Source organism: Sinohyriopsis cumingii, chromosome 2 (genome assembly GCF_028554795.1).
Source record: "Sinohyriopsis cumingii isolate HCF-2022 chromosome 2, ASM2855479v2, whole genome shotgun sequence".
Classification (NCBI taxonomy): Eukaryota; Metazoa; Mollusca; class Bivalvia; order Unionida; family Unionidae; genus Sinohyriopsis; species Sinohyriopsis cumingii.
Window position 1 is genome coordinate 69,267,642 of NC_142962.1, and position 23,720 is coordinate 69,291,361.

Here is a 23,720-nt window from a genome sequence, read left to right on the forward strand (position 1 = left end):
AGGTCAAACTCCAAGAGTTATCACGATTTACATACCTTTACTTGCACACTGAATTTTAATGGTAAGGAAATATGATAGTATTCAAATATCACATCTTAATTTTTTCAAGCTTAATATGAAGTTTCTTGCTGATAAAAATGCAGGTTCATATGGTCTTTGAAGGTCTTTGACAGTTTGGGAAAAATGAGGTAGCATTTTCAAGGCCTTGAAAGTTTGGGAAAATCGAGCATATTACCCTGAGGTCTTTAAAAGTCTTTGAAAATTGAAATAAACCCAAACAGTTTAATTTCTTACCTTACTCACAAATAAAATTGTCTAAGGTTGTTAGATTCGGATGTAGTAGAGTTTTCCTGGTTTCTTTCTTTTGATGACCTGTTCAGTTTCATTTCATCATTGAACAATATTGTAGTATTTTGCATTCATTGTTTTCTCATATAGCATAACTTTTATACAAAATGTTAGTGAAAATAGGTCTTGGAAATCTATCTTTGTGGTCTTTGAAAGTTTGGGAAAAGTCTTTAAATGTATCATTCAGAATTCTGTATGAACCCTGTAAATGACTTGATATCTTGATTAAATGGCCCTGTCCCACATCCATTTCTTTCTTGAATTATATTTTGCATGCATGGTGACTTCTAATGCAAATGCATAAAATGCAAGTAAATTTTATCTTTTTTAAATTTTTCAGGAGCGAAATGTGCCGGGCAATATTGTCTTATCTTGTGACTACATTGCCAGTGCCAAGAAGTTGGAAACCAGTGAAATTAGCAAAATAACCACTCAGAATGCATTGAGACTGTTTCCAAAGCTCTCAAAGCTTCTCAAAAAGTAATTTTATTGGTCAAAACCAATTCTGACTTATGGACTGATGATGTTTGTCCATTTGTCTAGCTAGCATCAACGCTCTCCATCAGGTTTCGCATTAAGGTCATTTTCTTGACACTATACATTTTAGAGTCACATTATTCTGCATTTTCCCCTTAAAATTAAAAAGTACATAAAAACCATGCACAGTTGATTTGCTTTGAGTGTAATGAAGCTGATAATCATTAAAATGATAATATCAGATGTGAAGAACCGCATCTCATTTATGACCAAAATACACCCTCCCCCCCTCAATAACTTGCACCCTGATAACTCGCAAACCCGCTTATAACGTGAGGTCAGGTGTGGATCCCAATTTTTAAACCTGAAAATAACAAAAATTGTATTGTAACTTGAAGAATATCGCTATCAAAATTGGTAATGGAAACTAATATATCACTCGTTTTATCGTCGAAAATGGTAGATAGTACCTGGGAATTTTAATCAACATTATGAAATATCAACTTTAAAAAGAAGTCATAAAATTTGTTACATTTTCTTTCCAAATGACATTCTTAGTTAACTGTAATTAACGATACTCAAGGAAATTTGATCAATAAAAATGTCTCTTACGCATAGTGGATGCAGTACTTCGATATAAAAAAACCAGTTAAATAAATTTTTTGTACAAATTTGTGTTCTATTTCTGTCTTTTAGTTCCTTTTAAGTGTAATCATCATAAATGCAATGTGTCCTCTTGTAATTAAACGTAAAAATGTGTCAATCTACTGTAACAGCTATGTCCGCAAGCGTTTCTCTGAGAACATAATTAAGTGCTGACCGTGTTTTGATATTGGACTAGCGGAAACATTTATTGTATTATTGCACTAAATAAAAAGCAGGCCTTCTTTTTTATTATCACGTTAATTGCGTCTTTTGACTCAAATAAAGGAGATGGAATAAACAAAAAAGTTAAAAGGCACACAATTCCTACATTCCGACTCTCGTTTCAGTTGATCAGTCAAACACTGTAGTAAATGTTATTATGTATGCAATCTAATTAAATTACCATAAATTAACCTACTCAGTCATAACTATGATTAAAGATAGCAAGGCAACCAAGCAAAATGAGTACTTTGTAAAATAAAGATCTTTGTTTCACAGATATGGACCATTGTGTGGAAAATGAGTTTCAGAGAATTCCTGAATTTGCATGTCGAGATATTCTCGATTCTTGATTGATAAGAAGTTTCAGTGTTCCTTGCAGTGAAATCATGGCATCAGTAATTTACAAAGTGACCAATTCAGAAATCAAGTATCAACAAAGACGACTGTCTCATGAAATGTTGCCTATTTTTTATAAAAAGGAATATTTTTTGGTAGTGTATCAAGAGTTAGTCTGGTTCCCTGCTTTGTAGACTCCTTGTTTTGCAGAAACTATTAAACACCACTCTGGGAACCAGACTAATCAACAAAAACCAAAAGATGTGACGTAATACACTAATGTTTTCGGGTACTGTGTTGGTTGTTGAAACCAGTTGGAATCATGTTAACAATCTTTCAGATGTTGGACATTTTAAAGAAAAAAAGTGATTTATACAGAATACAGATGTCTTTTGTCTAGCAGATTTTTTAGAGGTCCCTCAGTAATTCACGCCCATGCTTAAAGTGCAGTCTATGTTTTTGGACACCGATGTGCAGGAATTATAGAGGGAGAGGTATACTGTGTACATATTGATTACAATATAAATGCATTGGCTTGTGCAAAACATGACTAGTGGCCAGTTTGTTTGCAAAATATGTGTTTCAGCACTGCTATAAATGACTGTTGCAAAATTAGATATAGACACTACAGAACTTTACTCTTTTTTAATCATATTTGTTTAAATCAATTTCTAGGTTGAGTGCAAATTGTTTTGAACTGAGAGGCACACATATCTGGGAAACAGTTAAGGCATATTACTATTTTCATTGAATTTATAACGTAGAGTTGCATGCTAAAGACCCTCAATCAGATTTAAGTACATGTCACAAACTGCCATTGTAGTGCCATAGTCATCAATTACAATTAACCATTCTGTCTTTAGCAGTAATGGATGCGCAGTCATTTCAACAGTTTTGTATTGGTTGTTTATCGGTTGTAAAAACCCACACCATGCCAGTAATCTCATCATGAGATAAATCGCCTTGCTTTCACTGCAGCATGCCAGGTAATGCAGTAAATAGTTTGTCAATTTACAATGTATAATGACCAGGGTGAATTAGATCTGTATCTTTTCATTTTAATAGGTTATTTGCATTTTCCAGATTTATAGTTAATCATAGTTTTTGTCAACTTTAAAGTTCATTTCTTTTGTTCATGCTACTCTTATTAAACCCACACACCGTGCCAAATGTGCCACATTCAGAGATCTTGTTATCTGCTAACCTTAGCACATCTGTTACATTATTTTGTTTATCAAGTCGAATTTTAGCTCAAAATAAATTTATTGAGTAAGCATTATCATTGTTAACTTTACAGTTTATAAGCAGAATAAGTATATGCTACCTTAAAGTTAACTTTTCAGTTTTTATGCTACAAGACTACATGTGAATTTCAAATCTAAATGATAATGTTTATGATGTATTGTTTTTGCTTTATAATTTTTGGGGATGATAATAAATGTGAATAAAGAATAAAATATATGAGTATTTGTACTTAATTCTATTTGATTCAATAAAGTTGAGGTTGAGAATCAGTGATCATTGTTATTGGTGTGTAGGTAATTTGTGATTTATTTATACAAGTTTTCTTATGACTACTGACAAGGTCTTGAGATAAAATTTAATCCTTATACACTGATACGATGAAATGGATTCCATGATTGTACTGGCAAAATAGTGATAGTCATTTGCATTTATGTGGGATTTTCCAGTGTCTTCTTATCTCTTAGTGGCTGTTAAGGAGGATTCATTCAATATAATAACACATGTTTTGATGTCATAGAAACTTCCAGAAAATTTGTTTTATTAGATGGGATATTCCCATCAGGTGATGCTATGAATTAACCATTTAAATGGCAGCTGTTTACTACGGGCATCTAAAAGGTCTTGTACAGAGATATGGCAGGAATTTCCAAATGCACTTACATCACATCCAGTAGAAGTGTCAAAACACGCTTCATTGAAATGAAGTACAGGTGTCCTTATATGTATGTATGGGCAAAGGGATAATTTAATTTGTCTGAAATCTAGTTCATTTTTGTACTGTCTTCCTTCCTTCAATCCGAAGGAAACATGATTCAGTTCAGTGGTTAATGCACTCATTACCAAAAGTTTGAATACTACCATTGGATCATCCCAGGTCATATACTGTGGTGTGTTCCTAGGCAAAGCACTTTACTTCAGTTGCCTTAGCACTGAATAACATACCTGTGTGGGTATGCTGTAAAACACCAAAATAAACCAAACTCAAACCTTTGGTCGGAATAAACATATATTCACATGCTACCATGCATGATATACCTGTAATATAACAAATATATCTTATATCTTAGCATGATCTACATGTAGTCTGTCATCTAGTTGAACGTCAATCAATGTTCAAGATTTGACATTATTGGGGTGGGGGGAACTAGAAGCACCGACAAAATCAATTCTACCAAAATATTCTCTTTCTTTTTCAAAAGATGAGTAAATCTGAAAAAATTACCAAATCTGTTTCAAATCCACAAGCCATGAAAATCTCCCATTTTGCAAGAAAATCCACCATGGTCAAGAAGGCATTTTTCAGAGAGAAGATATTTTGTATTACAGACATCATCTACTGAGAGCAGCCTAGATACTTGAGATATATTGCTGTATCACATGTATGTTGCTACAACTTCAATCTTTGCACAACACGAACCAACAGATCCCACATTATATGTTTGGATACATAATTATTATAAAATGACACTAATAAAAATAAACAGTTTAGAGAGTTCTACTTTGTTCCAACCAGAATTTCAAGCCATGCTATGAGTAATGGCCCCTGTTTCCTAGCTCTCTTGCACCAGAACTCTAACCTCTATAGTCACACAATAAAAGATGGAACAAGATCAAAGGTAAGGACTTTAATGTACATTATATACACAAACAACTGGATCTCTGTTTCAAATTGAAAGTTATATATATGAAATTATAATAACAAATTGACACCTATAAACCTATTGACAGAAAGAAGGATAGCACTTATCACTGGATATATACATAATTATATGAAACAAATGAAGTGAGAACTACATCAATATAATCAAACAGGTTAGATATATATTATTTTAAGCTGGTCTTAAACCTGAACCATGAGTAATATCAAAAGCAAGAATATATATATATATATACACCACATACATTAAAAATAACATGGCCTTTAAAGTGTTGGTATAAAGCAAATTGATATACCAATACTATTGGTATATCAAATTGTGATCCGCCCATGGCGCAATAATACGAATATATAAACATTCTTTCAACCGCAGGCCTATAGATCACTTATGAATTTCTACTCATTCATTAATCATAAATGACATATAAAAATAATGATAAAGAGTATTAATAGTCTCTGTTTTCTAAATGATATTAAAATGGTACACAATTTCATTGGAATCCTTTCTTTTTTCCATTCCCCTCGTGCGTAAATGACAAAATAAGCACAAATCTGGAGTGAGAGAGAAAAACATATTGAGCTGGATGAAAACATTAAAACTGAACTTGTACTAAGTAACCTACAGTAATCTGGTTGGTTGTAACAGTATGTTTACGCTTTCCTTGGGTTCTATCTAGTGTTCATAATGTCAATGATAAATAGTTGCAATAGCCAGTGACACTAGGCCTACATGTTAAATTTGTTGGTTATGAGGCACACATACTGTATTGTGTTTTAATCCTTTGTTGTTGTTTCTTAAATCTATTATAATGTTCTAAAAATAGATTATTAATTATCAAATATAAAAATATCCAAATGGTCACCCTGCCCCCCCCCCCCTTTGGATTATCTTAGCAAGATACAGGCGAAAATCCATGAAAATATGAGCAATGGGGATTTTTGCTTGTGTCATACAACTATATCACTGGACCTATGAATGATGGTAATGTTAGCCAAGCCGTCCAAAGGAGAGAGAGAGAGAATTTTATAGTCTTTAGAAATGCTAATTAATGAAGAATAATGACTTAGATGAACTGTCAATATATTAAAATATTTTAATTACCTCTTGTTGGTTCGTCATTTAACTTGATTTCTATTCCACGCTAATTTCTATACGCCAGTACATGAATGCCTGACAGTACAGGTTCAGTGTACAAGAAGCTAACCATGTTTACAGTGCACTACTTTCTTCATAAAAACCATATCTCATGTTTAAATTATAAGAGTGTCTTATATTGATTTAACAAATGTGAATAAACAAAAACTGAAAAAGAAAACAATCAACTTATCTATTTGCCTATGTGATTGTGAACAAGAAGAAAAAAATCATAGAACTATATTTTGTAGCGGACACACTTGCAGGAATGTGAGGAGTTCATTCACTCAGTCAATACACAGTTGTCAGGAGCATATCGTAACTCCATTTCATGTGCAAATATATGTATTTGTATGTGATATAAATACAATATATGTATAGTATGTATGCGGTATCAATGATATACGAGATGTATAAATTTATCAATAAAAAGAAACAAGGCTTGCACAAGTTTCCTTTTAAGGAAAAATTTATACAACAAGTGTATATTATTCTTTTTCTGTGATGAAAAACTTTGTCTATTTTATGTGAATACATCTTCCCATACAGTGGTGAATTGTCATCATGACACAGTCCACTCTTGAACATCACTTGTCCTTGTACAGAACAGTCATCTTTTCAAATATGGCATGTTAAGAGATATGAGCACTATGTGACAAGAGAAAAATGGACTATTGATAGTCATGTACTGCAGTGCAGTTTTTCATTCAACAATATTTTAATATCTCAGCATTATGTCTATTCCTTGTTCATACTTATTAACCAACATCTTATCAGAATGTTGCTTGTTAAAGGACCACATGGGACACACAATGTATCCCACTTCCAAAGAGTTTCAGTACTCTTACATTGTTATATCAAACTGATTATGGGAAAGTTGCAATAAACTCTAACATTGTAGGCATTATGTATTCCTTCCCTTTATTGTCTAAGTACCAAATTCTGTATTTTCTTCATGTATTTTATACTTGTTTCTGTAACTTGCAGTGTTACTGTGTATGTGTTTGCAACAGGTTCTGTTACTAAAGTTGAGCCTCCAAAGTTTAACAACTGAACATCTTGACTTGAAGATGAGTAAATTTTCATTGCTTACCTCGTTTTACCCACTGTGGTGTACTCAGCACAATCCAAATAAACAACGGATGAGTTTACTGTGCCATAGCATATGCACATTGTCATTATTTATGGTATACTTGCAAGAAATTATATTTCAGATAAACATGTCAAGACAGTCTGTGGAGATGTGTGGCCATTAGGTAAAACCACTACATTTTGTAACTATGGTCAGCTGATTCTGGAATCTTGCAGATATCACCCCATCTTGTTCAGAATTTTCAGGTTCTCTCTTGCAGAGTCCCTCAATGAAAAATGATTACCTATTCTGGTCAGAAGAATGCTCCTAGATCCCATGAGATTATGACACCATTTTCTTTGGAAATGAATATTTAAGGAGTGCCCGCCTTCTAATGTTCACTATAGCATGTTAATAAGGGTTAAAGACTAAGGGTGGAAAATAATCACATGCCTCACTTTTCAGGTTTCTCACTGCAAGATGATCACCATTTCAGGGTGAAAGAGCATTCCCAGGTCCCAGGAGATTATGGGAACCAGTCTCTTCAGAGACAGATGAGGCCCCTTCAGAAGGTGGGACAGGATGTGTGAGGAGTGCATTGCCTCCCCAACGAGATGGAGGAGAAGCTGAGCACATCTCACATTCAGAGTAGCATGTTGCTTCCTCATGTGATGGAGAAACTCTGCATGCCTCACATCCTTGGTAGCATGTTGCACCTCCTGCAAGTTGGTTTATACAAGTAACTGGTCAGAGCCTACTGACCAGTCATCAGTGTTTTAATCCTGATGACCAGTTACATTGTACCCATCAATGGCCACAGATCATCTTGTACTGACTGCCATCTATTCAATGGTCATTACTCACAACGTCACAATACAGCAATAAGGATAAGAACTGAGTTCCCCTTTTTCCCACTCTACTGTCATTTATGCAGTCTGCCCACTACATTAGTTTCATGGCATAGTTGCTGAAGAAACCCAAGGAGGAAATTTTCTACACCTCCTTCGTTTCCCAAAGAGGGAGTGGCAGCCTTGGGCTCAAACCAACTCCTGCTGTGCATTCCTTGTGGATGATGGGTGGGTACTTTTCATTGTAAGCGAGGGTTACTGGCTACAGTTTTGGGAACAACCTCACCTGTCAAGCACCCCCATGTTTTTCACCAGTCAAAAATTCTAAGGCTGCCATGATTGGTATGGCCAGATTATAGCATTGGCTGTAACAAATGTCTGGACTACAAATGAATCCATTCAAACATTTATGAAATTATCAAGATTTAAATCAGGGCAACTCTAGTTCTACTGCGAACAAAATAGTTAATTCTGTCTAAAGATCGAAATTTTAATTCTTTATTTTATCAAATAAGTGTTTTTCCCCATGCAGCATTGTAGATAGGAAATGGTTGCACAAAAAGAAATTTTATGATGACAACCATGTATTTGGATACCCCTCAATAATAGTTACATAATACATCTATCTTGGCTTTTTATAACTGCAATAAATTTACATCGGCATAAACATGCACTATCAATTGCAATTGTGTTTAGAAGAAAAATGTGAAATTCAACATCTAATGATTAGAATTCCAACTCTTATTTTTTAAATTACTAACAACCCTCAACCATTTCTATTTCTTTGACAATTTGTTAAGTTTCTGCAAATATTAGGGGTAAACTAATGGTAAATTTGTGTCTGTATTCATTTGTGAAAGAACTAAGCAAAGCAAGGTCTTACATATGACATGTATATGTTGGTTAAAAACAACCATGGCTGCACTTGTTGAGGATAAACTGACTAGAAAATCAGCAAGCTAATAAAGAAGTCACTAGCTCTGAAATTGGTGGATGTATCAATTTTGTGTTACCTAATCATCAAGTTTGATTACCAAGGTATATTATTACTATGAAGATTCAATAGTTGTGTGAAATTTAAGTATGATGCAACATCCTATGTTGTTAATATTGCCTATGGAACGGTATGGCCTTTATTGTTTCAATTCTATTGCAAATAATAGTTATATAACAACAGATAAGTTCACAATTAAGAAAGGATACAATGCTGAAGTATTTTACATTGATAAGGAAACAATTTTAGGTTGATGTACATTTTCTTGTGGTACTTAGGGGAAAAAGTTCAGTGTCACCAATTGTCCTTAAAATAGAATTAACCAATTCATTAAATTTTGAACAGGATGAAGATCATTGACACATTACACAACAATGTATATGTTAAAGATTTCATTTTTTCAGTAGGACACAATAATTGCAGTTATATCGGTTTTTACAACAGAAAACTTTTGCTGCCATTTTTAGGCAGTATGTAAATAACTGAATTTTTCCAAACATCTTGTAAACTTTGTTTTTATATTATTGTTTTCTTTCACAGAACTGTTATTGTGGGTATTAAAACCACATTAATTTCTATGTATTATTATTTAATAAGAGACACAAGTCACAACCATGTCAGTTTACATCAAGATTCTCCATAAGTTAATAACATTATAAAACACCTCATTAAAGAGTGAAATTATATTGATCATGTGCTAATAATTACCATTTGAGCTGTACATTGATTTAGCAAAATCATTTTACCATAAAGACATCTACATTTATTTACAGTTCACAATGTAACAATAAATAAAATTGTTATCAGTCTTAACATTTGAAACTGTCATGTTCTGTTTTAGATTTTGATACCTACTTGTAGTACCACATTTCCAACTGTAATGATTTATAACTTTTCTGTACTTGTTCTGAAAGTTGAAGGTCATTGTTTCAGCTGATACAAATCTCCGTAGATTTTTTGCTGTACATACGCCTCAAAGACATGACAATACTTGTCCACAAAGGCTTGCCTGAGGGTGGGACTTTGCTTCAGTTTTTTCAGCACAGCAGTGTTCTTGTCCAATATCTTCAGCAGGTTGAAAAGTGGAAAGGTTCTTTAAAAATGAAAATAATATATGTACATGTAAATCCATGCATAGCGAAAAAGGTGTTATGTGTAATCAATATCAATTTTTTTATGTACATAAAACTACAGTTATTTAAACAATATATGGTGATCTCTGATTATATCTTATTAAATGGATTCTGGTCTATTTATGAGAAATTAATACAGCAATATCACTTTCCTTTTAGCTGGGTAAATAAATGTTTTAGTACACAGTCGTTGTTAAATATAAGATGCAGTACTCTCTCACTATATGGCCCTTCATTGTAACAGTTCCTGTTACAAGGCAAGTGTAGTCATGTTCCACATTATAAGATGCTCTCATTATAAGGTGGTACTGGTATATTCAAAGTCACATGTTCATAAAAGGATATGATTTATGTGCAGTTTCTTTTATGTCCAACCATATTTTTGGTGGGAGTAACTGTACTAAAAGTGACCTTTTTTCACCTTTGTACATTTTAAAAGTTTTTGGATGTGTATCAGACCCATGATCCTTGGATTATTAGTCTGATATTTCGAAAGTACAATTATCAGTAAGCAAGATTACCAGGACCCTTTTTAAGGCAAAAGGATGTTGGTTCTGGAAGCCAAGTTTACATCAAGATTTTTTACTTCCTGTCAAAAGATCTAAAGCAGACTGGTCCAAACAGTGCATAGACAGACAAATGTTGGAGAAAAATGTGAACATCTGGAGTTGAAAGTCATCGGTCCAGTAAGCCAAAAAAAAACATAAGAAAACTAGAACAGTTTAGCAAAAACCAGCCGAGATAGTTTAAATTTGTTATGCATCATTATACAGTATACACCTATAAAAGACATCTTTGAATTTTCAATCCTTTATAGAAATTAAATTATTTATTTTGTACAAATTGTGAGGAATACGTTTCAAATTTTTACAATGGAGGTATACATTTTAACAAACACAGATCTAATTGTTCAGAGTTTTTAGTAGCTTTTTTAACATAAGAATCTGTATGTTGCTGGAGTTTATGTATTGTGATGGGGAGACCTACTTGTCATGTAAGCAATATATTAATTCATCAACCTCCCCAATCAGAAATCTGCATATAATGAACACCTGCATTTGAATGACAACATTTATGAGTTCCTTCTCTTCTATCTATAATCTCTATTAAAAACTTATATGAACTACAACTGTTCATGAAGGACAAATTCAAGTGATCTCTTGTGTATTGTTTGTAGGTTTCACTGTAACTTTAGTATTTCTTCACAGACATACAGCTCCAGTGGCCTAGTGGTTAGAGCGTCCACCTCGGATGTGGGAGGTTGTGGGTTTGATCCACAGCCAAGTCATACCAAAAACTTACAAAAATGGTAATAACAGCTGCCTCACTTGGTGCCTAGCATTAAGAGGTTAGTGTTAGGACTGGTTGGCCTGATGTCAGGATAATGTGACTGGGTGGGACATTATGCTACAAGTCTGCGGCATGATGCCCCAGTGCTAGACATCACAATAAACTGCCACACTGCAAACATTGTAGCGATATGACTGAAAAACTGTTAAAGGTACATTAAAAATCCTAATCACACACACAGACACTGTTTTGACATCCATGAAAATAAATATTAATTTAAAATTTTGTTTCTGCTTTAGATCTGCATAAATTTATAGGTTTGTGAATTTTTTTTTACTTGCAGTACCTAAATAATTATGATATGTTCCCTTTATTTTGACAGGTAGGGTTAGACTACATTAAAAATCTAAATCACACACACTCTTTACAGACACTTATGTGCCTCAAAATATGTTATTTATCACACCTATGTCCCTCAAAATATGACATTTGTCATTGCAGAGAGTGTCCAAGTTATGTTATCCACAAGTTTACAGTTATTCTTTCAAATTATCAACTAGTGAACTTGGAAATATGTTAAAGGTTGTTGTTGTTGTTGTTGTAGGGGTTAACACCATTTTTCAGCACAAGATAGGCTATACATGGCAGCCAGTATAACTGGTGGAGGAAGAGCCCTGGAAAACCCTAGGAAGAACCACCAACACACGAGAAGCTACTGGCAAGCATTCTCATGTACCCATATTAGCCGAACCTGAGACTTGAACCCTCGTAGACAGAGGTGAGATGGCAGTGATCTGGAACAGTGAGCGCTTTAGACCACTTGGCCACTCGGGGGCCCTGATCAGAATTGGGTCAAGTTTTTGGCTCAGGGATACCAGAAATATTTATGTCATATAAACATTTAGAGCTTTCTATATCACACTCCTTACAAAATTTTATTCACCTTGCTATTTTTCTTTTTTTTATTTGTCTGCCAAGTATCAGTGTAACAGAATGACAGGGAGGTCAAAAGACATGTTTTTTAATTTAAAAACAAATCCCTTCTCAGTATGTTGGTGCTTAATATGTTTTGAAGGATTTCATGGATTGAAACAAGATTTGGTATGAGACTTTAATGATGTTATGTTCCGTTTGCCCTGTTTCCAACCAGATTTATTGGACTTGTTGTCATGTAAATCTACCTACCTACTTTTAAATACAGCCACCTCCCTTTCATATGCAAATCTTTTGATCTAAAGACACACTGACCAATCAAGTAAACGGTAGTTTAGTAGAAATTTATTAAATGCTTACTCCGACTCCTCAGTGTTTGTCATTTTCACAAATTCCTGTTGTAGTAGAAGATCTGTTTTGGCTGTTGGGAACATCACCTTGTGAATCATATCCATTGTTTCCTGCCTATTCAGTTTCATTTGAGTGCACATGTTGGTTAGCATGAAAGTTATCAGTTCAGCAAGTTTCTCAGGAACACTGACAACACTGTCTGTAAAACATACAAGTCTATATTATTTTTTAATCTGATTACTATATTTTGCACATGATGTTTTCACAATATATCAACTCTTTGGTCTTAAACTAAGTAACACAAAAGAGTGAAAATCAACAAGGTTTGTAAAATTCAACAAATAAATTATTTCCCAAAGGAAACATTTTAAAAGGAACTTACAATACTTTGAGTAAAATCCCAAAGAGTCCTAAAAATTATATCAAAAGTCCAAATGTATGAAGTTCCAATTGAATTCCAGTGGTATTCCAGATAAATTCCAACACTAAATGTGTTGCTGTTCCTGTCATCTTGAATGTGCTAATGGCCTGCAGTGTGGCTATGTGCTAACAACCTTTTGATATATACAATAATATAATCCAAAATATTCTTGTTTTAATTCACTATAATTCCAAATTAACGTTTCAGTCCAAGAATATTATTGAACTCTTTGTAATTCTAGTGAATAATAATATGAATAAATAAATCCACCCAAGTTAAAAGTTGAACACAACAATAAGTCTGATTCTGCTTCAGATGTTAAGGCAAGAAGTAATAATTCTTAGGTAGAAAAGATTATATAGATATACCCCTCTATTTCATCTAGGTCACAATTACCATTTTCTAAAAATCCTCTGTCAACATACATTCTGGAAATGTCTACGGTCATGACTTCATCTTTAACTCAAACTGAAGTAAGCATTATTACTATTACTATGATCTGAATATTTAATCCACAATGATAGCAAAATATTAGCTATGTATGATGCTATTTACAAAATAAATGTCACTGGTCAGTTATACCATTAATTTCATTTTGGACAACGTCAAGTATAAATACAACTGTACCTAACATAATCATTAAGAAAAACCAACAAACAATACAAGTTAAATATACATAACAATTGTTTTATCAGTATTGAATATATTGTCAAAGTACTCTGTTTGCCTTATTGGTAATAAGACTGAAAATAGATTCATTTATATGAGACTGTAATGTGAAGTTTAATCTCGAATGGTATAAGAGAAAAATTGAGTGAAGCCATTTATCAGAATGGTCCTACATGTACATATAATCAAAGGCAAATTTAACCCAATGGGTAGAAGAGAGCTATCAAGGGCAAATTTAACCCAATGGGTAGAAGAGAGCTATTAAGGGCAAATTTAACCCAATGGGTAGAAGAGAGCTATAGCTATTTGACAAAGTCAAGTATGTCAAAATAGAAGAAACCAAAACACAGTTGCAGGAAAAATTCTAGAATAATGAATGAATAGCATCATCCAGCCACTATTAAATATTTGCAAGTTTCAAATGGATCAAAAATGTGGATCCTTTTTTTTTCTATTCATTACTGACATGTAGTCAACTTTCATATTTAAACTATAGTACATTCTGACTTGGTTACACTGTGTCCTGAGTATGTTTCAACTGAGTGCTTGATGGGGACATGGATAGCTTAGCTGAGATGTGAATTGCTCCCAAATATTCTCCACAACCTGGTACAGTTCTAGCTTCAACTTAGGAACAATTTTGCTTGAGTATGTGTTATTTTTTTCTGGGGACATTTGGACTTCTGATCCATCACCTTTATGGACAGTTAGCTCAATACCTTTTATTCTCTATTGCATAATTAAAAGACTTGCTATTTTTTACAAACAAGAAGTCCAAGTGGACTAGCTGTTGATTGCATATGCTATGAACACAATCAGGTGCAGACTGGGGGAGGAGGGGGAAGGGAACTATGTGGAACCAGTGCATGCCCTCTTAAAATCCACCAAAATCTCTATGAAAAGCAAACTAAGATGGTTAAAATTATGCACTGGGAATTCTTAACATGCATAAACTTTTGCTTTGCCCTACATCCCAGTATTCTTTCTAATAAATTTGTTAAAATTCTGTTCCGTGGATTTTGAAAAGTTTGTTTAAAGAATTTTCCATGTTTAGAAATTAGGTCATATTTTATAGCCAATCAGCATCATTTGAACAAATTTAAAAGTAGTTCATAGAAGATTGTTTCCTGTAAAAGTTTGTAAAATTCTTTATGAGTTTCTGGAAAGAAATCTTTTATAAGTTTTCCTGTTTTAGTAATGGCTATGTAGTTAACAGCAGATGTCAACTTTATTTTTGAAAAGTAATTTAAAGCTTTTTCTGTTTCCCGAATAGCAGTCATATTTGAAAGTAAATTGGCATCACATGTAAAATTTTAAAGTACTTTATGCCTGGATGCTTTCTGTCATAATTGATCAAATGCAGTCTATCAATTTTTGATGATAATTCATTTTAAAGTGTTTCTATTTCTGGTAAATGGCACATTCAATGGTGGATCAGCAATTTTGTACAAAGAAAGTCCTATATGATATGTTGCTTTCTTAAATTTGGTCAAATTCTGTTTAATATTCTTTTCTTATTTGTATTAATACTACCTTATTTGATGGATCAGAAAATTTAATAATCACTATGCAAGGAAGCTTTTTACCAAATATGGTCAATTCTGTGGAGTAATATGTTTAAAAATCTTGTTAAAGGTTTTCTTGGCTTAGTAACAACAGTAAAGTTTATCAGAGGACCAAACTCATTTGTACAAAATTTAAAACCCTTCAAGCCAAGATGCTCTTTGCCAAGCTGAAATTAGTTACAAAAGCAAATGTTGAGGGATGCCACAGCTAATGAGGGACAAACGGTCATATGGCCAGCTGAGTTAAATATTAAATTGAATAAATACCTTAGTTGCAAGATGCATTTAAATCTGAAAATATTAATGAAAACATTTCAAAACTAGAACTTTTTAACAACAAATTAGTAATGAAGGTTATTTATACTATATGTAAAATCATGACTCTATTGTGCTATTAGTGAAAATAAAATGCATATTCATAAACTACTAATCACATGTACTGATGGAAGCCATAAATTCTTATATCTTTTTTAATTTGTAAGACAGTGAATGTCAGTGATATCTTTTTCAATTTGTAAGAGAATGAATGTCAGTGATCTTACCTGTCTTTGGTGCCAATGGACACGTTTTCAGTATAACTTCTTTATGTTCTAATGCCATACTGACATCTGAACTGTAGTCCCATTCAGAATTCTTACCTTCCTCACTACAGACAAAGTCAGGTCTGATTATACTGGAAGTCCCAAACATTTGTACCAGTTTTTTTGCTGGACATGAACTGGCAAAACTGTAGAGGAACAGTGTCTGTGGAATATGACCTTTTACTTCCTCTGCCACGGCTGGAATTTGAGATGGCAGGACGCATAGAAACACTATATGTGATGTTGTCACTAATTTGACATTGTCATGGAAACAGTCAACACCCTTGTTTATCAAATTTTCTGAAAAGAAAACATAATGAGAACAGTTTGCTGATTGTAGGTGACTGAGACAACATAACATGCAGCTGGCAAGTATGAGGCTTAATTTTTCATCACAGCTGCATTTTGATATTTGCAACTTTAATTTGCAGTTTGTTTTAATAATTATATTTTATGTATTTCTGTAATAGTCTGTAATTTAAATGTAAGTGCATTCAGACCATGCAGAAAATCAGAAATCAGATTACTGCATTAACAAGTGAATTCAGAATTTCCTCATGAATGACATGATTCACTTACATGAATGTATCCTGCAATTCATTTTTAATCAAATGTTTTGAAATTTTAACAAATGTAATGCATGGGATTTTATATGTACTCTCACTTTAATTTAAAAACCTTTCAAACCAATTATCCCCACCTGTGATCCATGTCTACCAAACAGTATAAAATTCCCAAACCAAATAAGGAGTTATTTTAAAAAAGTTTCCAATACTCTGGACCTCTGCTCTGGAATAGTATTCCAGTTGATATTAGAAATGCCCACTCTATTTCTTTCTTCAAAACCCAATATATCCAGTGGCTTCAGAGATGCAGCTAAAATAAATAAATTCCTTTGTATGAGAGCCTCAAGGTAGATTAGTTTTTAGGTAATTGTGTTACCCTCTTTAAATAAGGTCACTATTATTATTATTATCCCTATATTTATTTACCTCGTCAAGGATGACAAAAAAATCTTTGTTTACAATACATGTGATGTAATATCAGACACATTTGTAAAGGATTTCATTTTGATTCATGTTTTCATGGGTAACCAATTACCATTAAATCCAAAAAATAAAAGAACTATATTTTGATTGCTGATTATGGTAAACTGTGATGCAATTAAATTTTATCCTGAAGAAATTGCATGTTTACTCCCAAACCATGCATTATTTTCCCCATAATTATTTAGAATTTATAATTTTACAGTATTTGAATGAAATCTGACCTAATATCTCGGGACGTCTTGTAGAAATTATGATGTCTTTGGGATTAATGTTTCCAAATGTCAGGAAACAATGTGCCAGTTGACTCCCAAGTCGTCCACATCCCAAGATTCCAACTTTCACTGGATCAAGAGACTCCCTGTCACTCAGAATGCGAACTGAAGGCTTTTTTGGCATCTTAAGTCTTGTCCTCATTTGCCTGAAATGTCAAATAAAACATAGGAAATGTTTGGAGTATTTCATTCCAGCCTAATCAATTTGTTAAAAAGTAGATGGTGGCTTATGTTATGTTTGTTTTTGTTTGTTTTATGGTAATGGCAGCCATATTTGACATTTACTCAAGTCTGAATTGGCACCAAGCTATGATGCTTTCTGTCCAGTTTGGTCAAATTATATTGAGTAGTTTTTCAGAAGAACCTGTTAAAGGTTTTTTATGCTTAGCAGCAGCAGTTACATTTTATGGCGGATCAGCACCATCTGTATAAACAGAGAAGCCCTTTATCTCAGAATACTTTTTGATAAATTTGGTAAAATTCTGTTAGTGGTATTCGACTTTATTCAAAGGATTTTCCATTTTTAGAAATGAGGCCATATTTGATGGCCAATTGGCATCATTTTGAACAAATTTAAAAGTCTTTCATAAACGTTTCTATTTTAGTAATTGCAGACAGATGTCAAACTTGAGTTTTTAGAAGTAATTTAAAGCTTTTTCTATTTTAGGAATATCAGTCATTTTTGAAGGTGAATTGCCATTGTATGTACAAATTTTAAAGCACTTTTTGCCTGGACACTTTCTGTTAAACTCAGTCTAGCAATTTTTGAGAAGTAATTTAAAAGTCTTTTCAATTTTTACATAACTATGGCATATGTTATGGTGGATTAGCACCATTAGTGTAAGTTGAAATTCCTAAATGCCTGGAAGCTTTTTTAAATTTGGTCAAAGTCTGTTGAATGTTCTTTTCCTAGTAATAATACCTTATTTGATGGTGGATCAGTAAACATTGAAAATATTTGAAGTATTTCATTCCAGCCTAATAAAGTTTTTAAAATACAGATGGTGACTTATTATCAGCCAAAGATATAATTTAGAAACATTTTTGCCATAATTTTTAAATGGATCAATTAAATATAACTTGCAAGATGAAGATGTGCATCAAATAGTAGTCCTGATTTAACTGTTGGTAACACTCACCCCTTGGTCTTGCACAGCCATATAATGTCATTAAGGGTCTTTGACCTGTCAATCATCTGTTGATATCTGTGCTTTAGACATCTTAGCTTTAGACAATTATTTTGTGTTTATTGACTGAGATTTTTGTAAAGTTATTCAGAATGGGTCTTTGGCTAGTTATTTTTTTTAAATTTTAAGAATCTGGTGTCAAATATACAGGAGCAAACTACTAAGCTGAGTAATTCCACACAATTTTGTAAAAAAATCTAATATCCGCTGTTTTCACTGATGTCATGATTGTGTAATAAAATACAATATATCCCACACACACCTTTCACCATGATTTTGCTTCATCAACAAACCACTGCCAACATGTATCAGAATAAAAATCTGATTTAATCATAAGGATATTTACTTCATTGAAATGATACAATGATTATACTTGAATCAAGTGCCCCTATAGCAAAAAAGATAAAGTACCATGGCTTATGTTGAAAAATGGAAAAGTGAAGTTCAACTGCAATTATGCATATTACTATAAAATTGAAATAGTTCTTTCTGATAAACAGACAACATTGTAATTTTTTAAATAATTTTTTATTTTGTATGGCATACCCAAGATTATCATCTTGAAAGGGCATTTCCAGACAATGAGCTTCAGGTTACATTATCATTATCCGTTATGAAATTTAAAACTTTCATGGCATGAGCATTATGTCAGAACTTTTATGTACAAATACTTTTCACAAAAGCAAGTGCTTGTGCCAAAGACAAATGAAAACCAATATTAATTACTAAGGTCAAATATTGTATTTATAGTGCAGGTGATGATATAGTTGGATAAATCAACCCCCCCCAAATCTGTGTTGATACTGATGGACGATATGTGGGTCTGATGTGACCTGTTCATTAAAATGTGCAATTTTGCTGCATGCAAATCTTTCCAGAACAAACCTGCATACACTTAAGACACATACTAGTAATTGATAACAGCCATATCAAGCACAAAATTCAAAATGGCCACATAACAGAGAGTTGTGCTATTCCAGGTGGATTCACAAGTCACCTAATGTATGATATGCTCTGGAAATATAATGTACATATCACCAAAAGAACTCTACAGCTGACGGTAGCTGCACAGCCACAAGAAATACCGGTAAGTGTATAAAATGTACACCGATGTGTGCAGTCAAATTTGAATACAGATAATTGCAACTTTTAATGAATAGGTGATATCAGCCCCTCACGCAAAAATCAACATCATCATTGGTGAAGGGCTGATTTATCGGCCTAATAATGATGGACAGAGGATCATACTGTATGAAAGCAAGAACTGTTCAAAAACATTATTTCACCTTTAGTGTATTAACATGAAACATATACCTAAAAGAACATGACTTTGTGTTAAATGATAAACCATGTATTGTTTAAATGCTTTTATAAATATGAAATTATATGTTAACTATTGGTTTTTTTAACTTAAATATCTATTGATTGATTTCAGCCCAAGAAAATTGAAAGTCATCCATGTATCCACATTTTTGGGTATCCATTTGTTTAAGCATCTGTTTATTGATGGATCTATTTGTTTATAAAGAATAACAAAGTTGGTTTATGCTTTTGACGTTTTCTTTAAAGAAAAAAAATGTGGAAAATTCAAGAATGCGGTCTTGTGTGGTCGACATACCTAACAGAATGTGATGTTTTAGGATATCTTTATGCACAAAATCAGACATGCCTTCATAACTGTCTGGGAAGAATACTGTTGTTAGGTGCTGGTTTGTGTAGCTAGGGAATCAAGATGACATAGATCGAAGTGCACACGTTTGACGTTATTGAAAAGGTGGATTCTCTTTGAACCCGTTTTCATCCTAGGTAGGGGGGCTTAAAAACTTCACACAGACAACATTGATATCGGCTATATTCAGAAACTTAGATGACGTTTTTGCGGAAGATTTAGCTTAATAAACAATCATTGCGAAAACGTCGCTTATTTTCGAGTCATACTGCTCGTTCTACCAACAGTCTGAAGTAGGCGAGTAAACTGCGTCACCAATTACACACTAAATAACGAAGAAAATATGTACACAGTACAGTCAGTGTGTCTGCCATGTTATAAGATGATAGAGAAATCGCTGACAAATATAACATATGCATGATGGAATTTTTCGAATACCTGGCTTCATTCAAAATTGACACAAGATATGTCGCGTGTGCACATGCAAACACTGTGAGTGCATGCGACCTGGCTCGTAGAAAAAGAAGTTCCTTTTCTTCTTCTGTCAATGCACTTTGAAACTGTAACGTCTGAAGGTTTATTGTAATATCTACAGGCACCTGTTCAGCAGATGCTTTCTGTAACCGCGTTGCCAGCGCCATTGTAACTACGGAAGCCAATGCTTCGGGAGCCTTCGTACATTATCCTAATCGTGATGAACAGTTCAATTCAAATATAGACTACGCTGGGGAAATACATTTCCTATGATAAAATGTAATAACTCTCCCATCTTGGGAAGAAAGAAAGAAAAACAATAACGTTCACTTTAAACAAACAACAACAACAAAAAATATTTTACACAAATATTTTTTAAAGAAGATAGAAGGAAAAGTAAGTAATGGTGGCTTAAGAGTACTTCCTATGTAAGGATGACGCATCAAGTTCACATGCAGTTTATACGGACTAAAGTTGTATACATCTTAAATCTATATTCGATTATTACCTTACTGATATATCCGTGCTGACCCGACCATGACATAGGGCTTCTAGTAACATTACGTCAGTACGCGTACACCGTGGATCACTTCGATGCTACGATATCATAGCTATAAACATACGGTCACCCCAGCTTCATAGTTTCGAAGAATATGCACTGCACTATTTAACTAGTCCTACTATGTAAGACATATCACATGTTGTTTTTGTTTTAGTGCTATCAAAATATCGGGTGATGTGTCTTACGTTGTTGGACTACTATTTAACATGAATTCTAATTATCCGACTGAAATTTAAAAAATGCAAACAAGGTGTGAGATCATATAATCTCCTTGTTAATAGGAAACTTGGTTTGTATTTGTAGAAAACATGTAAAATGTTCCCTCTGCAGGCAAAAAGAGGGTCCAAACACAGAATAAATTTGATCAAATTCGTAAATGACACTAAAAAAAAAAAGTCACACATGTCATGTAGGCGCTTTTACTCAAACTGAATTGTAATGTTGTTCTAAAAACTTTGATACTAAACTAGTTTAACCAAAGCCTATTTAATCCTGAAGTTTGAATGCTCTGCACTTTAAATATCATCATATAAACTTCCAAACGAAAATTATTGATGATGTTGTACTTTAATAATGATAGCCAGGTACTAAACTGGGTCATGAAAAGAGGACGTCGGGTTTATCATAACAAATAACAAGGCAGGTCGATAAATTAGCCCCTGATATTGATTGGCGCTTTACCTTCTTTTAGTATCAACGCAGATTTGGGGTTGGGGGGTTAATTTATTGAACTAATGACGGGGTAGTTCGAATCTGTTTTCAAGGCGCTTGGCTTTCATTCTGACATCGCAGTGCGCAACATTCATATAATTATTTTTAAATTTGTCAAAATCTATTTCACTAATAGTTGAAGGAATTATATAACATTATGTCGTCGAATGTTTTTAGCACTTTCATACCTTATATTTTCATTCTGTATATTTATTACTACTCGTCTATTCGCCTTTTATCCTAGCAGCAGAGAGGATGAACAGACCTTTTGCTGAAACGTCATTTTTTGAAAAATAAAGCTTTCTACGAAAATAAAAAAATATAAGCGTAATGATGCCAAACCGAAGTCTATAACTTACCTAGAGTTTCTCTAATTGGGTTAGTTTAGTTTTTTTACTTTATCTTTGTCTTTCGTGTTTTTCTAAATTTGTATGCTCGTTTTCGTTTATCGCGGGACGTTTCATTGAGTTCGCACCCTCTCTGCTGCTATAATTAAATCATTATTATATCAACCAATTTTATCAAGAACTACACGATATCTTGTTCTGGGATCATGTAAATTTATTGTTATAAATCCGTGCGCAGCAGATTGTGCTTTTGAAAAGAAATTTTCGAACTTAATCATGTTCATATCCAGACTACACAAAGTCTGATGAATATTTCGCAGAGTATGTGTATCAACTCCATTAAACACAACTAAACTATTACAGTCATCTCTGATCACTTTGAGTATTTGTGTATATCGCTCAGTAACATAGATACTATCTGTATTTGTATGCCTGCCTCGAGAAAATATTCTTGCTAGATTTGTTTGTTTATCTAACATTACATTATCATACACAACTCAATTATTCATAAATCCGTCTAATTCATCTGCTAGTTGTGCTTCATTAATATCTTTAATAAAATTAATAATATCATCGCCACCTTCACTCAGTAACTTTGCATTTTCATTAAAATCTTTAAGTACATCATAACATATTTGATCATCAACTGACGGAGCCACTAAATATAACTTATACCATTTGAGCCATCGCATTATCATATTAAGTAATAATTGCGTTTCACCAGACCCAGAGGGACCTATTATTATCTTTCTGATAGAATTCGGTAATGCTGAAATATGTTTTACTGGCCAATGTTTTCGTGTCGCTGAGAAAACAGTGACTTCCTTATTGTACAAATATAATAAATAATATCAATTTATATTGTGTTCGATGTAGATCTTCTACCCCCAGAAGTGGATTAACAACAATACTAATAAAAAAAAAGCGTGCACTTACAAGCAAATGTGTTAAATGTGGTTCACATAAATATAAATTTATATCTAATAATAAAATTGTTGGTGATATCGCTATTTCATTAGGAAAATTACCAGGAACTCCATGGGCTAAATACCAAGGAGAAAAACATCTTCCAGGATATAATTATTGTGGTCCTGGAACCAGACTTGATATCCGACTTGACGAGCGAGATCAACCAAGACCTGGTGAATATCTAATAAACGCTATTGATCAAGCATGTAACGTTTATGATGTAGCTTATAAAAGTAAAGATTTACAACAACGACATATTGCAGATGTGAAGTTGATTCATGCATTAAATTATATATAAACAAAAATCTATTAGAGAATCAATAGCTATTTTGTTGGTAAGATCTGCGATGAAAGGCAAATTATTATTCGGAGCCGGTAATTAATCAATCAATTATTATAAAATAATGGAATCGATTTATTATAACCCAAGAGGATATTGGAGGAGTAGAGCAGCGATTAGTAAACTCGCTGATGCAGCAAACGTTACACGTTCTGTTGCTGAAAAATGGTTAGCATGACAGGCAATATGGCAAAGTTTTGTTTGAGAGCATCGTGAAC

At 33.3% G+C, this 23,720-nt stretch overlaps 2 protein-coding genes across 2 annotated transcripts in view; one reads left to right on the forward strand and one right to left on the reverse strand.

The window, feature by feature from the left end:
• The window catches only part of LOC149805110 (deoxyribonuclease TATDN3-like), a 46,063-nt gene extending 42,574 nt beyond the window's left edge, over positions 1-3,489 (forward strand). The window contains exon 12 of the mRNA XM_089947453.1: positions 689-3,489. Within this exon, the coding sequence (XP_089803579.1) occupies positions 689-832 (144 nt within the window). The 3' untranslated portion in view covers positions 833-3,489. The remainder of the gene's footprint in view (positions 1-688) is intronic.
• A 1,394-nt stretch (positions 3,490-4,883) lies between these two features.
• LOC149805111 (NADP-dependent oxidoreductase domain-containing protein 1-like) lies at positions 4,884-20,740 on the reverse strand. The gene is made up of 5 exons (XM_089947443.1): positions 20,538-20,740; positions 17,193-17,389; positions 15,884-16,222; positions 12,696-12,885; positions 4,884-10,072 (listed from the first exon to the last, which is right to left on the reverse strand). Exons 1-5 carry the CDS (start codon positions 20,738-20,740, stop codon positions 9,901-9,903), a joined length of 1,101 nt encoding a protein of 366 aa, XP_089803569.1. The 3' UTR covers positions 4,884-9,900.
• Positions 20,741-23,720: the final 2,980 nt, after the last annotated feature.

What these genes read in the sequence shown, in the direction of transcription:
- LOC149805111 (XM_089947443.1), bottom strand. Translation starts at nt 20,740, where the DNA reads ATGGCGCTGGCAACGCGGTTACAGAAAGCATCTGCTGAACAGGTGCCT. An exon ending in TCAATTTTGAATGAAGCCAG is followed by an intron (nt 17,390 to 20,537) that starts GTATTCGAAAAA and finishes TTGACATTTCAG; the next exon opens with GCAAATGAGGACAAGACTTA. An exon ending in AAGACGTCCCGAGATATTAG is followed by an intron (nt 16,223 to 17,192) that starts GTCAGATTTCAT and finishes TTTTCTTTTCAG; the next exon opens with AAAATTTGATAAACAAGGGT.